The following is a 16,600-nucleotide window of genomic DNA, read 5'->3' as shown; positions in this document are numbered from 1 at the left end:
AGGACCGCATCGTCCGCATACATAAATGCGGGGATAGGCCGGGTCGATGCAGCTGGTAAATCCTTGCACTCCTTGACCAAAATGGTTTCTATGTTGTTTATATATAATGAGAAGAGAAACAGGACTAAAATACACCCTTGTCGTATGCCCCTCATCACTTTGAAGTGCTTGGAGCACTCGCCCCCCCTTCCGTACCGAAACCTGGCCCTTGCCCCTAAATATAGCTGTCTTAAAAAAGTGACTACTAGTGCATCTGCTCAAATATCCTCTAAAACCGACCAAAGCTTCTCATGATTGACACAATCAAATGTCGCTGTTAAGTCGACAAATGTTAGATGTAAATTTTCCCTTTTGGCCTTTGTATACTTGTCTATAAAAATGTGTAGGTTTAAGCCCTGTTCGATTGTACCCAAGCCTTTTCGGAAGCCATATTGAAGATCGCTTAGTATTGACTTCTCTTCCGCCCACAGCTGTAACCTATCTAGCAGGACTCGCCCCATGATCTTAACTGTAGAGTCCTGCAAATAAATTGGGCGGTAACAGGCTGGGTTTACCCTGTCGCCTTTTTTAAATATAGGCACTATTATGGAGCCATTCCAGGTCGGTAGGAATCCTCTTGAGCAGCATGCATTGAAAACCTATGTTAATAGTGGGCCCCAGAATTCTACATTAAATTAAAAAAGGTCTACTGGGACCCCATCGGGCCCGCAGCCTTCCCCCCTGACTTGCGTTAATTGCAGAATTTACCTCGCTGAGAGTAAAATGTAAAGGTATGTCTCTAAAAATTAAAGGGTGGTCAATGTCTACTTCAGTGGCCAAATTGTCCTGGTCTACTTGGATCGAATTTCCGTATAGGCTTGAGTAATGAGTATTCCATTAGTGCTCGGTTATTGCTATCTCTATTGTGGCATTATTAATTTCAGCCAGGAAAGGGGCATTTACAGCCTTCCAGAAGGCTGATGAGTCGTGGTTCACCAATGCGTCATGTAAGGCCAGCCAAGCATCCTCTTTTAAAGCAGACTTTCTTGCCTTTAATACCCTCTTGTATTCTTCTCTTGCCTTTCTAATATATTCTTAATCTTTCACTTTGGCATGGAGGGCATTTTCTAGAATGGTATGGGCCTTCGTGCATTTATTGTCAAACCACCCTTCTTTAATATTTCTGTTCTTTCTTCCTTTTACGTGTAGGGTATCTTTGACAAAGTTAGCAATATCTAAACAATTATTTACAATTTCTTGATGCGATAAATACTAATTTAAGCAAAGGGAAACCTCATTGGAGCATCTTTTCACAACTTTCCCCATGAAGGACCCTGGATCCACTTTTGCCCATTTAAGGGCGTAACCATTTTGTCAGATCAGGGTAATATTTTCCGCAGAATAAATAGGGTTATCACCGGTCTTTTTAAAATTATTATGCACCTTCATTTCCATGCTAATAGGAAAATGATTGCTTAATGCAATCTCATGTGTCCTAAAATCCTTGATATGGGTGGAATATTCACATGAAATTAGAGCAAAATCTATTATTGTAAAAGCACCTTGCCCATTAAAAGTTGGAAAAAGGGGACCATAAGAAAACATAAGTTATTAGCAAAGTCCATATCAAGTTCAAACATGATGTCATTTAGGAGATCTCCTTTCCTTGTATGGGAGAAATGGGGGAAGCTTGGACCCTTTTCATAACCTATGCCACAGATCCCTTTGTCAGCATGTTGGCATAAATACGAGTTAAAATCCCCCTCAGATAACACACACTTCTTAGGATGAACAGGCTTGTAAATTGTGCAATTCCCCTCTCAAGCGTCTCATGGTTCCCTCAAACAATTCAGGTGCCACATTATTATAAAAATACATTAGCACAATACTTTCTCTGTCGATGTGCATACTGATAATCTTATAGTACTGACCTGACACATTTAGAACTATCTTTCCTATTTTCAGAAGGTTCGAGACATAAGTACATAATCCACCTTTGGCTCTACCAAATAATGATGGGACTGCTGGTGTATGGAAAGTTTTAGAGCCTGTGATGTGAATCGGCTTTACCGCCCAGGTCTCCTGCAGGCTAAAAATGTCAAACTTCCTAATAAGATCTATCCACAAGGTATTCGTAGCTGTAGACTTTAATCCTGCCACGTTCCAAAACAGGAACTGGCTGTTGTTATCCCTACATAGGCATAGATTATTCCCCCTTCCTTCAGCCCATATAGATGATATTTGACCTGATTGTATAGGGGGGGGTGAGATAGACAAGGCCATCGTATACAATGCTATATCTATAGCAGCCTCCATGTCTGTTATCTCGTCTTCATGATAATGATAAATGTTGTCATTGGTGGACAAAGGCAACCTATGCCCCACACTAAGGGTTGACTCCTCTATATCTGACGAGTCACGCTGCCTTAAGGCTATCGTTTTGTCAATCTACAGACTTGAGATTAGCTAATATATCGAAACGGTTGTATGTGGGGACATTCAACCAATGCCTGTGATGCATAGCTAGTGGTACTCCATTAGTGGGTCTAATATCGAATGTTGGCCTGTAAAAGTAGCCTAATGGAACTATATAAGTACCATACCCTAAATTAGGTTGGCTTCCCATTCTGCTCAAGATTAGTTCCACCAAGGAGGGAGTTTTAAAGGTAAAAACTACACAGTCACCCGGCCAGCTTTTCCATTCCGTACCCACCCAGCTTACTCTCCTAGCCATCTTAAATTCGGCGAATAACCTCTCGGTAAGGCTAGTCCTTCCCCCGAGCCAGAGCAACGACTTGTTCCTAAGCATCTCCCATGATTCATCTACCTCTTTTTGTAAAGTAGGGACATTAGTAAGAACCACCACATATGGGGTAGCCGCTGGTGGTAGATCCAAGTGTGTTAAATTGCTTTCCGCCATGCTTTCTTTCCCATACCTTAAAATGTTAGAGGTCTTAGAGATAGCTGGGACTGTTGGAATAGTGGATATGGGTGGTATGCGTTTTACGTTAATGGTGGGTCGGACAGGGTTATCAGTTACAGTCGGTAATTGAGCTCAGCTGGCAATGACAGACTCGGTATTTAAGTTCCATTGGTTGTTTGAAAGATCATCCTGATTGCCAGTTTGCGCTATGATTATCCCATTACAGGGTATCTGTAAGTTGGCTAAGCACTTTGACAGCAGCTCCTCCATTGAACCAATTCTGTGTGTCAGGCTATTTAAGCTTTCTCTCAGGAAAATATCTAGGGCTTCTACTTTGGTTTTTAGCTTTATCAGTTCAGTCTGTGTGCGGAAATTAGTACTCTCTGTCAATTTTCCCCCTTTCACTAGGTGCTGCTTTGATGATATTTTATCCTTATTGTTCGTCTTTTTATGGTTTTTAAGGAGGGACTCCATATCTGTTAAGACCACTTCTCCTATGATATGTGTTGTGATATCTGGGTTCCTAGCCTGCTTGGTAGGCGGGTGTGTATCAATCTCAAGGTCCCTACCTGATATATTATCAGATGCATTTATAATACACCCATTTTCAACTTGAGTGCGCCCTGGAGCCGCGATGGAAGGAACGGCTCCCTCACTTAATGTTTGTGCTATAGCTATTTCTCCTCCCGAGCCTATGTGTCTGGGTTTCATAGCCTCTTCTACAGTGGTTATCTGGCGCTCTATGGCCCCTACTGCTCCTGTTAAATATCTAAGCGGGGTCTGACATGGCTGGATCCCTACTTGGGGCTGTCTCTTGTTCGATGCGCTTAACGTTTTTCTCTTCCCCATAGCTACCCGGATAACTAGCGATGTCAGCCTTCGGTGGAATTCCCTTTCAATTGTCAGATATGTTATGTAGTTAAATGTGACAACTTATATGAGTAGTAGTGTATAGTCGGCGTAAGAAATTATAGCGTCACATAGAGTTGCGGAGCTCCCTGCTGGTTCTTGTGATACACGCTAAGGCCAAAGACACAGTACCTTTTGCGAGGCAAATGTTAGGGCCGTGGCCCAGTCCAGTCTCTTCCTGTCTGTGACGGGCAAGGACGGGCCCATCCTTGGCCCAGGCTTGGTCCGGGCGCAGCCGGCGCTGCGGGGAGCGAGGCTGCGCTCTAAGCGCAAAGGTGGTGCCTCCCCTTCGTGAGCTGAGGTGGAAGAAAGTGACCGGTGCACCCTGGGACTTGTGGTCCCACCAGGGTGAGGTGTGCAGTAGCAAAGATGTGGGCAGCAGCAGATGGGACTACCTGGGACTTCGGTCCCACCAGAAAGCTTGCAGAGATGCCCCAGATGTCAGCCCAAACCCAGGAATCAAGGTAGCAGCGTCAAAAATATATTTATTAGGCCTCAATGAACATCCTTATATTTCATGTTTTCAGGGATCATTTATAGATTATCAAGTGGCCACTAACCTACTGTTTTGGCCAAGGACTTGTCTTTACCTCCACACTGGAGTGAGCCTGGCAGGGATCAATGTGATGAAAGTGCATCTGCCAGCATCGCCGATGCACTTTCACCACCATTGAGCCTAGAGAAAAGCCCTGATTTTTGCTACTCACAGCATTCCATTTTGTTTTCCAGCAACAAATTCCCAAACTACATGCGCACAACCACCAAAATTTGGGGGTTGTTGCTTAACACCAAATGAAAAATGTTTTTCTTCCTGCACATCAGGTCTGCAGGACCTTGTTCAGTTGAAAGACGTCCTGTGAAAATGAGCATGTGTACATGCACTATGAAACTAAATCGAAACCTAACATAATTGATACTGGGCAATAATAATGATGGCAAAGAGAAACTTGTCACTGTCATATAAACTATTAAATGAGGCTTATTTCTAAAAATCATAAAATATAGTGCATCATTTGTAGTACGGCGGACGAGTTACTCTGTCACAGCTAAACACGGTGTATATACCATCAAGATCATTATAAGTGCTGTGGTATATAATGTACTTGTAATGAGGTGAGCAAGATGTTCTCCACGTTGGATGGCCGAATCCATTCTCCAAAATCGAAATCATATCTTAAGTTTGTTCTGTAATGCTATGTGACCAGTACATTATTCATGCAGTTGAAAGACCTCAGAGACCCCACAATTTTCCATAGAAACCTTCACCATTACTCTTGTTTATAACAGGAATAAGTGGCATTACTCAGAATGTTGAAATAAAAGCTTTGCCAGAATAGTTCCCTCTAATTGACTCCTTTTAAAAGCCCATTATAATGAAATGCCATGGCAGAAGAAGCAGCTATTGCTTCAATAACGATCATTTGTAGAATATCAACTGCTACCTTTTGAAGTGCAGAGAAAGGTCAACAAAGGCATTTTCAAACGTTGAGAGAGATGAATTATAGGTCTGGAAAAAGAAACTACACAGATATATAATTCTGAAGCCGGCTTGGGCATCAATGCATGATTTTGCTGCTAACAGAATAAAGTTGCTAGCCCGCCTTTCAAACTTATTTTGCTATTTCTGATCCATAGAAGGTTTTTTAACATTTATGCAAAAGAAAGAACATTTCTTATGCCCTGAACTTTAATGGTACAGACTTTCTGTTGCCAGAAAGAGCGGAGATAGTTGTACAAACATGTGAAACAAAAACTACTTACAAATGAAAACATATACTTAGGATCTGGAAGTTTAGATTTGCAGTGGTGAAATCCTCCCTCAAGACTGGAATTTCTACATTAGCAAATTTACTCCACAAGTGAAAAAGTGGGAGTCCTCAGTTTGTCGCGAAAAGTGAAAAAGAACTCAGAACAACTGGGAAGGTGAAGGGTGTTTAAAAGAATGGGGAGGGGAAGTGGGTTGATTCTTCCAGTCACTTGTTGCTGGTAGAAGTCATGCTCCGCTGTTGCTTGTCTAGCCATGTTACTATGCTTTCAGGTGTTAACACCGATGGGTTTGTGCTGAGGTCCACAGAGACCTTGGTACAGGAGGTGCCCCCTGGGGCATGTGTGGCTAGAGGATGGCATGGGAGTGTGGTGAGTGGCACTTCCAAAACTAAGGGTAAGAGCAGCGACAGCTCCTCCACTATGGCGGAGAAGCATCGCCCACCCTGCTGAGAGCCAGCTTTGGGAGGGAAAAATAAAATGATGATAAAACCAGTTTATTATCATTTTAGTTTTCTTTCCACGCTGGAGCCAGCAAGCCAAGTCTAGGCATTACTGGGCCATGACAAGAGCCGGGAGAAGAGTAGTGCACACTGTAAGTGTGCATGACGGTTTTGCCGGCTGTCTAAACCGGCCAAAGCCTCATGCGCACATTGATTTCTCTCCACCCGAGACGTGCTGCACAACCTGGTGGAGAAGAGGCACAGGCTCCTAGGACCTGAGCGAGGGCAAAAACATCCCACTCAGGCCAATCACTGTGCTGCTCACTTGAGAGTAGCACCGTGATTGGCCTCCACACCTCCCCACCACCCGCCCCTTCTGGCCCATTTCAAAAAAGGGCAAAATGGGTACCTTCCTGTTCGGTTTGAAGAACCAGCACTTTAGAAGACCTCCATGGCAAAAATGTGTCTTTGCTGCAGTTAAAATAGCTCCAGTTACACACAAGAATCACTGCGTCCATTTCATTTATGCAAAAACCTTTCTCCATTATATGCAAATACAGTGCTTAGCCTTGTCTATGTGTGCTGGTGGGTTTTAAATTTGCAATCCTCAACTGATTGCAAACTCCCAATAAGGGAATTGCATGCTAATAAGTCATAATCACATCAACCAGAGTGTGTTTGAATTACAGAATGCCCTAGTGGCACTGTGAGATGCTTGTTGCTTAGTGAAGATGATGTTAAGTAGTCATAAAGAACCAAAGGTAGCCTATGAGGCAATGAGTGAAGGGATTTGTTTACATGGAGACAGGAATACATGGCAACAGAGGTGCTAGCGATGGCAATTATATCTCCAGACAAGGGTACCTTGAAATAACTACAGTGCTTAATTTGTGCTGGCACTTGCCAGTGGGGAGCATCAATACTTTTTCTGTGACTAGAACATTTTGGGGTACGGCTTGCTCAGCTTGCAAAGTCCAAAGGGATTCACTGTTCGTTTTATTTCAAAGTATACACTGCAAATCCTACCCTTAGCTGCAGAGGGAAGAGAAGCAGTTTCCGCAGTTTCATCAGTAGACCAGATGGCCCTGCCTTCTGACTGCTTTAAAAAGATTTACTCACATGTTGCCTTACCATGCTCCTTTAGCTACATTGCCTTATATCACTTCTGCTTTGGCTAACTCCACTTCAACTACAAGTATAGATGTCTCTTAGTGGTGTTTTATTATTGCAGTAACATTTGTCACCAGAGCTCCTCCTTCCTGTGGGCACTCAGCATGCTTTTCCTTCTCAGAGCACCAAGTGAGCCTACAATGAAGTGCCTGGAGAGAAGGCCACATCATCCGAGCACTGAAGCTACTCGGCAGTGATACTTAGAAAAGGTCACCTTGGTAAGGTGGGTCAAGCAAAACACAGGCACATATATAACAATTACCTTGTTTTTAAAGTGACCGTATAAGTATCGCAATTACACAACAACCAATAATCTGATAGATTTCTTTTCTTTTCTTTTTTTGTTTTTAATTTTGTTTGATAACAATAAAAAACAATTTGTATGAAAAAGGCATCTGTTCAGAACAATTTTCTTATAAAAGAGGGTTGTTTTAGTGTACATGCATTTGATGCTAATGATTTCTCTCACATTTCTCAATAATCATATCAATACAAATAATTTAAATATTTAAAGAAGAATGAATCAATAAATTCATTTCATTTCATCTTATAACAACACCATTAATTGCAGAAGGTCTAAGAGTTATATTTCCCTGTTGTGGCAATTTATACAATTTTCAGGGCCCCCGTTCTTTACAAAACTGCTACTTGGCACTGATGCCGGCTACTTTGCATTACTTTAGGCAGTGCCCGACTGGGGACGCAAAAGCAGCCCCTGGCACAAATGTTCAAATCAGCCCCACTCTCTTCATCTCTTCACGCAATCTATCTCTCTTAATCCATCTATTCCCCCTCTATCCTTCCCTCCTCTCTCAATTACCCCTCCCAAATTGCTTTCTCCCTACCTCCCCTCACTTTTTGTTTGTCTGCTGCAATTAACCTCGGGGAGCTGGGGTGAGTGACAGAAGCACAAGTAGCGGCTCTAGGAGTTAAAAACCAGCCTTCAAGTGCAGCAGCCTACTGTAGAAATAGGTTTGATGAGTTTGTTATGGAAAGTTCTGACAAAGGCATAAGGCCAAATTCATTTAATAATGAATTGCATAAGTTAAATGCTTTTAAGAGTGGATTATTGCTGCACCATCTTAAACCCTGCAGACATGTATTTAGTTACATGAAATCTCCCATTTTACCTCTCTGGGCAGGGGTTTTGGATCTGATTAGACCTCTTGCCAATTCTGGTATTTTTGGTTCTTATTTTTATAGTATACTACTGCCTCCACAGACAGCTCTGACCAACCGTTGGCTTGCCACGCATTTCATCTGCAGTGCACACCATCCTGCAAACACACTGCATGTACAGGCAGCATCATGGAATGGTATTATCCTTTCTGGATACCTTTTTTACCATTTCAAAATGGCCAACAAGTTGCTTCCAAATGTGGCGGCTATGCTGGAACTTTAAAATATCAATACATTATGTAAAATGCCATTAAAAGATGGCCACCACTGCTTTGCTTAATATTATTTGTGCGTGTCTTATTGGGTACTTGGACAAAATATTGAGTTATACATATCGGGCGACAGAAATATCAAAAAGAAATATCAAGATGCTAAAGATATTGTGATGCAAAAATATCACTGTCAAGGAAACTATTTTTTCAGTTAAGTAATATAGTTGTTGTAAATATAGTTTTCAATAATATAGTTGTAAAGAATACAATTTTTGAATTAATGTAATGTGTTTTCGTTTTTATATATACATTGTACGTGTTAGTATTGTTTGTTTAATTGTTATTAATTTTTATATATTAAGTTTGTAATTTTAAGTGACTTAGAATATTTACTTTAATTCTTAATAGTAATTTATAGTGTTATAGCAGGTTGTTGGGATTGTAGAGGGATCGGTTTGGAAGTTGATTAAGTAATAATGAATTATTAATTAATTAATCATTTTTAAATAAGTATGTGATTGATATTCATTATGCATATTATGTAATATTGATTTATTATACGTATATTTTATGTGTGGTTTGCTATGTGCAATGGGGTTTAGAGTAGGAAGTTCATTAGGAAATAATTAATTAACAATTCATGTAGACTTTATTACTAATGATTTAATTGATTATTATATCAAATGCATAATAATCATGTTTTTTATTTAGATTTTAGGTGTGGGCTGTTTAGTTTGTAGCGGTATAGGGTGGGAAGTTAATTAGGTAATAATCAAATTAACTTTTAGTTATATTTTAGTTGCAGGTTGCTAGGTTTGTCGGAGTTTATTGTGGAAATGTAATTAAATAATGAAAAAATTATTATTATCAATGTATAATCATATATTTAATTGATTAATAATTATGTAAATTGTGTAATAATGATATATTTTAGTTATATTTTAGGTTTGGGTTGCTGGGTTTGTAGAGTTGTAGGGTTTGAAGCAAATTAAGTAATAGTTAATTAACTATTAATTGTCAATTCATTATGGAATTGTTTATAAAGTATGTAAATGGTGTTGTACTTATTTAATCATTTTTTATATGTGGATTGCTAGGTTTATAGGATGTTGGCTGGAAAGTTAATTAAGTAATAATTAAATAAGATTTTTTTTAAAGAAAATTTATTATTACAAGCTTTATGAATTTTGTAAATTGGATCATTGTTGTTTATTTCTTTTTAATTCTTATGTATTTTTTCTGTTAAGAAATAATGTTTATATTTAAAGTTTTATATTTGCTTCTAAATAAATTAGGTTATTCAAGTTGTTAATGTTTTAGAAGTAATATGCACAGACTACTTTTGCACAGACTGGAGGGGGAATAGTAAATCCTACCCTTCCGAAGACCAACGCTTTACCTACTGTTGCAAAAAATGGAGTGGGAATAGTACATTTTACCTGTCCGAGTCAAACACTTTCCCTACTGTTGCTTAGACTGGAGTGGAAATTGTAAATCTAACCCCTTGAAAGTCCAATGCTTTACCTACTTTTGCAAAGAATGGAGTGGAAATAGTAAATCTTACCCCTGCGAAGTCCAACGCTTTCCTTACTGTTGAACAGACTGGAGTGATAATAGTAAATAGTATCCCTCTAAAGTCCAGTGATTTCCCTACTGTTGCACAGACCTGAGTGGAAATAGTACATTTAACCCCTCCAAAGTCCAATGGTTTCTCTACTGTTGCAGACTGGAATGGAAATTGCAACTTTAGCCTCTCTAAAGTCCAACATTTTCCCTACTGTTGCACTGTTTGGAATGGTGATAATATATTTAACCCCTTGGAAGTCCTACAATTTCTCTACTGTTGCATAAACTGAAGAGGGAATCGTATAGCTATCAGTCTCAGACTCCAATACACTTCCTAATATTGGTTAATTTAAAAAAAATATTTGTTTATAATTTAAATGTTATAGTATTTGTTTATATTTTAATTTGCTTTAAAATGTTTGTAATATTTTATGATTTTTTTTTTGTTTTTTAATATTTGTATTTGTTTCGTAATGTAGTTAATCTTTTTGAATGTAATTGTTAATATTTATCTGTTTTGTGTAAAAAAATATAATGTTTTTTTTATACTAGTTAATTTAAAGAATTAAACAAAACAATTATTTTCATGGTGATTTGACCACAATTAAAAGGATGTGTGAAATAGATAACCTTATCACTGCGTCCATTGTAGGGATTAGTGTCCAAGTTCCTGTTGGAAGCGGCGGTCTGACCCCCGGTCTGTGCAGTCCTACCGTCCTCATTGTAATGCATCAGTCGGACCGATGGCCTGGATGTCGAGCTCGAGTGAAGCCGCTAATGAAGAAACCGGGAGCAAACCCTAATACTTTGAAAAACTATAGGCCAATTTCTCAACTCCCGTTCCTGTCAAAAATCCTTGAGCAACATGTGCTGAAGGCCCTGGCCTCGTTTCTGGAGTCACAACACTCTCTCCATGATCTACAGGCGGGCTTTCGTGCACATCACAGCACCGAGTTGGTGATGCTCTCGGTGCTGGACGAACTTAGAGGTATGGCTGACAGTAAGAAACCGAGCGCCCTGATACTTTTAGATCTATCGGCGGCGTTCGATACTGTCAGCCATACTCTGCTCCTGGATAGACTGGCGAATTGCGGGATTCGAGACATGGCCTATAGATGGTTAGAATCCTTTTTAGTAGGTAGAACGCAGAGGATTCAGTTGGGGGATAAGGTATCGGAGGTGGGGAACTTGAAGTGCGGGGTCCCTCAAGGTTCCGCTCTGTCCCCACTTCTTTTTAACTTATACCTGCAGCCTTTGATTAGCTCCCTGGCAAAGATGGGATGTCGCGTATTTAACTACGCTGATGACACCCAACTTTTATTGAGCATAGAGAATACAGCGCCGGCACAGACCTATGCGCAAGATGTTCTAAGATTTACAGTGAGCTGGATGACTAGGAACCTTTTGAAGATTAATCCCGAGAAAACAGAGGTTCTAGTTATATCATCCATATGTTCCCCATGGAGTGACCTGTATTGGCCCCAGGAACTAGGCCCAACTCCCATACCAGCGGATAAGGTGAAAAGTTTGGGTATTAAAATTGACAGCGAACTTTCAATGTGCAGCCAGATCTCCACTGTAGTAGGCACTTGCAATGGTCTAATTAGACAATTGCGTAAGTTAGTCCCTCTTTTATCCCAGTCTATGCTTCGTACCGTAGTCTCTGCCACAATAATCTCAAGGCTGGATTACGGCAATGCCCTTTACTTAGGCCTTCCAAAAACTCTGATCAGTAGACTGCAGGTGGTTTTAAACGATGCTGCACGCCTTGTTTTTAAACTTCCAAGACGATCTCATGCCTCTCCACTGTTGCAGAGCCTCCATTGGCTGCCCATTGGACAAAGGTCTGTCTTCAAAAGTCTGTGTATTGCCCATAAGGCAATTTATGGGCAAGCACCTTTGTACATAAAAGAACGGTTGGAGCTATATAACCCGGAACGGAGACTGAGGTCCTCAGATGCACAGCTGTTGGTATGTCCTCGGTTTAAGCTGGCCACAAAAGGTGGGAGATCTTTCTCTGTCCTGATTCCAAAAATCTGGAACAAATTACCTGAAACCCTCCGTAAAGAGGGTAATCTCCTCCGTTTCAGAAAAACTTTAAAAACCTTTTTGTTCAGGGATATGTTGTGCCTGGTCTAAACATGATGTTGTTCTTTTGTTTCTGACAATCGTGTAATTGTTGTCATTTCGGTCATAAGCGCCTTGAGACCTGCCGGTGAGTTGGCGCTATAGAAACCGGAATTAACAATAACAATAACAATGTCGGTGGGTCCACCACTGATGGCCTGTCAGTAGTGATCCCACCAACATCAAAAGGAGGCCCTAATTGTTAATGTTGTGTACGTGGGTGAACATAAATATAAGTTGATATTATTATATGTCTTTAATGTTATTAGTGTGAAATTATATTGTTTTCAATATTTTGGTAATTACCATTATAAGGATAGGAAATCAATATTTTTGTAAAGTATGGCTCTCATTACGATGCCACTCGTCGGTCAGATGCCATCACCGTGGGCATGTGTCCGTCTGACAAAGAGTCGGCGGTGCCACCTGTCCGATTAGGTTAGGACCACCAGCACAGGGGTTGAAATGTACCTTTTTGTACTGCGGGCCAGGAAAAGGGCCTCAGCACAAGCCGCAGTACAAACAGGCACTTTTCAAACATCCATGCACTGTGTACCAGGCACTGGCTCCATTGTAGGGATTAGGGTCCGACTGCTACCCTGACAGGCTCCTTGAGTCTGTCAGAGGTGGCCGTCTGTCCCCCAGACTTCTGCAGTCCAATCGTTTGCATCATAATGCGGCGATCAGACCGATAGCCTAGATGTTGGTGGGAGCACCACCCACGGCTGTCAGTGGCAGTCCCACTGACATCAAAATGACGCCCTATATTTTTGTTGTTATTGTGTAAGTGGGTGAACGCAAAAAAAAGTCAATGGGTTGATGAATGATTGCAGCAGTGCAACAATGCATGAAATAGTGCATGCATGATGACTTTTTGAGTGCTTAAACCCAACAGTGACTTAAGAGGCACTTTCAGCTAGAAGTCAGACCTATTGATATTGCCAATGCTTATTGTAGACTTTCCTTCATAGACAAGGATTGTTCTAAGCTTCTTCCACCACTCTTCCTAGAAAGAAGACAAAGAAAATTCTCATCTAATCATTTGAATTGGGTATTTTATAGTTAATCAACTGTCAGATATTGGTTGCTTCACAACATTAGTCTTCAAGGCAGGTGCTGAATAGTGGGAAATAGGACTGATTGTTGTTGGAGCATTGGACTGTCAATTCTTTATCCAGAAATGCTGGGAGTGTCTCATATATAAGGAATGTCGGGGCATCCTTCTAGGATAGTCAGGGACAGATGAACTTGGAAAAAGAGTAAATCGTGACAGAGACACACATGATGTGGCTCATAGATAGGAAGAATGTAACATTTCTACTCAAGTACCGGGGCCGTGAGGTGGATAAATAGAGATATTGGAACATTGGATAGGGGACATATAAGAAATGAAAGGAGAAATGAGGATAGGGTCAGGGTCTAAAGAGGAAAGTGGGACGGGGTAGCTAAGGAAATGAAGATACGATTTAAATAATAGAAGGGAACCAGGGGTCAAGACTGAATGGACATAAGGAGAAGTAGAAGAAGATGAAAGGGTGATCAATCAACAAAATATGGGGGCAAATATGCATGAAGATGACAAGGGTGAGGAGAAGGGGGTCAAGAAGAAATTGAGACAGGTGCATATAGAGACAGAGGATACCAGACAACATATTAAAGGAAGGCAGGAGTAAATGAGGATAGGTGAACACAGGGACAGGGTTACCGAGGCATGAGGACATGATGTGGGAGTGTATGGTGATCCATACACATAAGAAATGACAGGATGACATAGGGATATGGGCATAGTAAGGTATGAAAAGAGTGGCACATGTAGACAGGGGTACATTGATATAGGAAGCAAGGTGCCAGTAAGAGTGGATGGCTATACAAGAGACCGTAAACAAGATCAAAGGGAAAAGGAATCAAGAATAAAAGGGGAAAGAGTTGAATGGGGATATGGACAGATAGATATACGGATTGATGAGCAGAGGAAAAGAGATCAACCAGGACATAGCGGCAGAGGAACAGGATAACAAGATGAGAGGCGATGAGAGGAGGAGAGGATGTGTTTATGTATACGGTCTCAAAGCACATGTGCCTGCTTAACAATGCGCCAAAAAGAATGCATGTAAGAAGAGGAAATAGTATGCAATACATGTAGATATGTAAGGTTATATTGAATATTGGGTAGTAGTGCTATTTTAAAATCATCATGTCTTATGCTGCACAGTATCACAATGTTACCTAATGTATGTTTTGGTTAAGACAAGATATAAGTTTAAGACTACAAAGCTTTCCATGCCAAATTCTGCTCACTTGATATTCCAAATCTGTGCAACATGGAAACTAAAAATGTTGTATGCTCACATGGGTAAACTGTGCCCACTTCAAAGATGAATAGTTTCACACATAACATCTCGATATGTTTTAGAATACATTCGTCTATGTAATTCCATTGTAGGGTCCGGTCACTCATTTCTGTTCGAGGCATATGCTTTGATGTCAGAAATAGCTGAAGTTTTCACAGCATCTATTTTTATAACCAATGCAGTTTCCCAAATGATTTGCGGTATATAATAGATATCATAATGACTGTGTTTTTCCTTCTGCAGTTAATAGGTATGCTGAATAGAAGTTGGTAAATTGCATTTGGATGCTTTCCTTTGCCTCTTCAGTCACTGAGGTGCCATCTATCATGTTGTCAGTCACCTCAGAGTTATTTCAAATTGTAGAGACACTCAGCCAGGGGCTTCAATCATATGAAGACTCTCGGCTAGGTGGTTTGCTACTTCTCTATATCCATGGAACTAATAGGTGACTTACAATATCTTCATTATGTATTCTTGGGGTACTATCTCTCATGTACTACAACAGCTACTAAACTGACACACATGTAACGGCCTCACATATATAATATATTGGTAATCTATCTTTATCATTAGATTTATGTTCAGGAGGCTGCAAAACATATTGTAATACGGTCAAAAGTAAGTCAATGCTAATGTGTGCTTATTCCTTACCAGAAATACAAAGAACATGAGAAGGAGGTCACAATAGAAGAAATAGATGGACTTCAGCTTGTGAAAAAATTAGCAAAAGACATGGAGGAAATGTTTCATAAGAAAGCAGAAGCGGTCAGGGTAAGTCATTTTCTGTTATATAGTTCAAATAGACGTTTTATTGAAAGAATTCAAAGTGAGAAAACAAAGTACAATGAAACATCAAGTAATCACATGAGTCAAATTAGAACTAAGAAAACAAAGTAATTAGATGCATGTCAGTTTAACATATCTTGAGAAATTGCCAGGGGTATGCAAATTGATGGGTGCCAATAAAAGAAAGGTAGAATTTATGTAACAATCTTAATACAAAATGCAGAATTACCAATTAATATATTATCACCATGAGGAGAGTCAAGGAGGTTTAGAGATTTCTTGTTGCATTGGAGTCAGGGAGAAGCAGCGTCTAGCACTAGCATCAATGAACAATGTGATAGGTAACCATAAATGTGAGCTTCATTGCCATGTAAATAGGCTATACAAAAGTTGTATACAATCTATGGTTATAACAAACAGTGTCCCACCATGCTTGATAGGATAATTTGGTAAAATCTTTCCAATTTTTAGTTATTGGTTGAAAAGCAACTGCTAATAATAAGTGTACTATCTTTGTGTTAGACACACAATCTGCCGAAATAGGGAATAAGCTTCCCAAAAACACATGGGAAGTAGAATAAGGGCATGTAGAATCAAAAATTTAATTAATTTGAGACCATATGCTTTTCCAAAAATCATGAACAGACGGGTATGTAAAAAGTAAGTACTGCAAATCTGCATGAGGAGCGGAACATGTCCAACAGGCATCCGACAGCTCAGCCTGTCGTGCATTTAAGGTAATCAGGTATAACAAAAGTCTATTGTAAATAAAGAAAAGTGTATGTGTGGTGTTCGCTGCTCTAGAGGATTTCCTAATTTTAGTCCATATTTTGTTCCATACTGCCGTGGATCAACAAACCTCTAAATCTTTTTCCCAAGAGAGCTCTACCTTAGTTTTTTCTCGTGTGTTACATGAAGTATGTAAATAATTGTAAATATCAGAGGCTTTGGTGTTAATGCATAGAAGAACATGAAGCTTGGTAACTGGAGAGGAGGCCGGATCAGTTGGAGGGTTTGGGAGTATGTATTGAGCATGAGCTTTTTTAAATGGCTTGTTTCAGAAGGGGATATTTAGGTTGGAAAGAGGAAGGCAGGCCAAAAATTCTTCTGGCTTGTGGAAAAAACGTGAACTCATTTTGTATATACAATTGATGTATCCAGATTAAGCCTCTCTGCCTCCAGGATTTCCAA

The 16,600-nt window shown here is 40.1% G+C and overlaps 1 protein-coding gene across 1 annotated transcript in view; it reads left to right on the top strand.

Moving 5' to 3' along the window:
• Positions 1-16,600, top strand: part of CACNA2D3 (calcium voltage-gated channel auxiliary subunit alpha2delta 3) — a 2,522,256-nt gene that overhangs the window by 455,529 nt on the left and 2,050,127 nt on the right. Inside the window, exon 3 of the mRNA XM_078662383.1 lies at positions 15,278-15,394. Within this exon, the coding sequence (XP_078518509.1) occupies positions 15,278-15,394 (117 nt within the window). The remainder of the gene's footprint in view (positions 1-15,277; positions 15,395-16,600) is intronic.

This window comes from Lissotriton helveticus, chromosome 9, assembly GCF_964261635.1.
Source record: "Lissotriton helveticus chromosome 9, aLisHel1.1, whole genome shotgun sequence".
Classification (NCBI taxonomy): domain Eukaryota; kingdom Metazoa; phylum Chordata; class Amphibia; order Caudata; family Salamandridae; genus Lissotriton; species Lissotriton helveticus.
The sequence above is the reverse complement of the archived record's forward strand: the minus strand, read 5'-3'. Positions and strand labels throughout refer to the sequence as shown.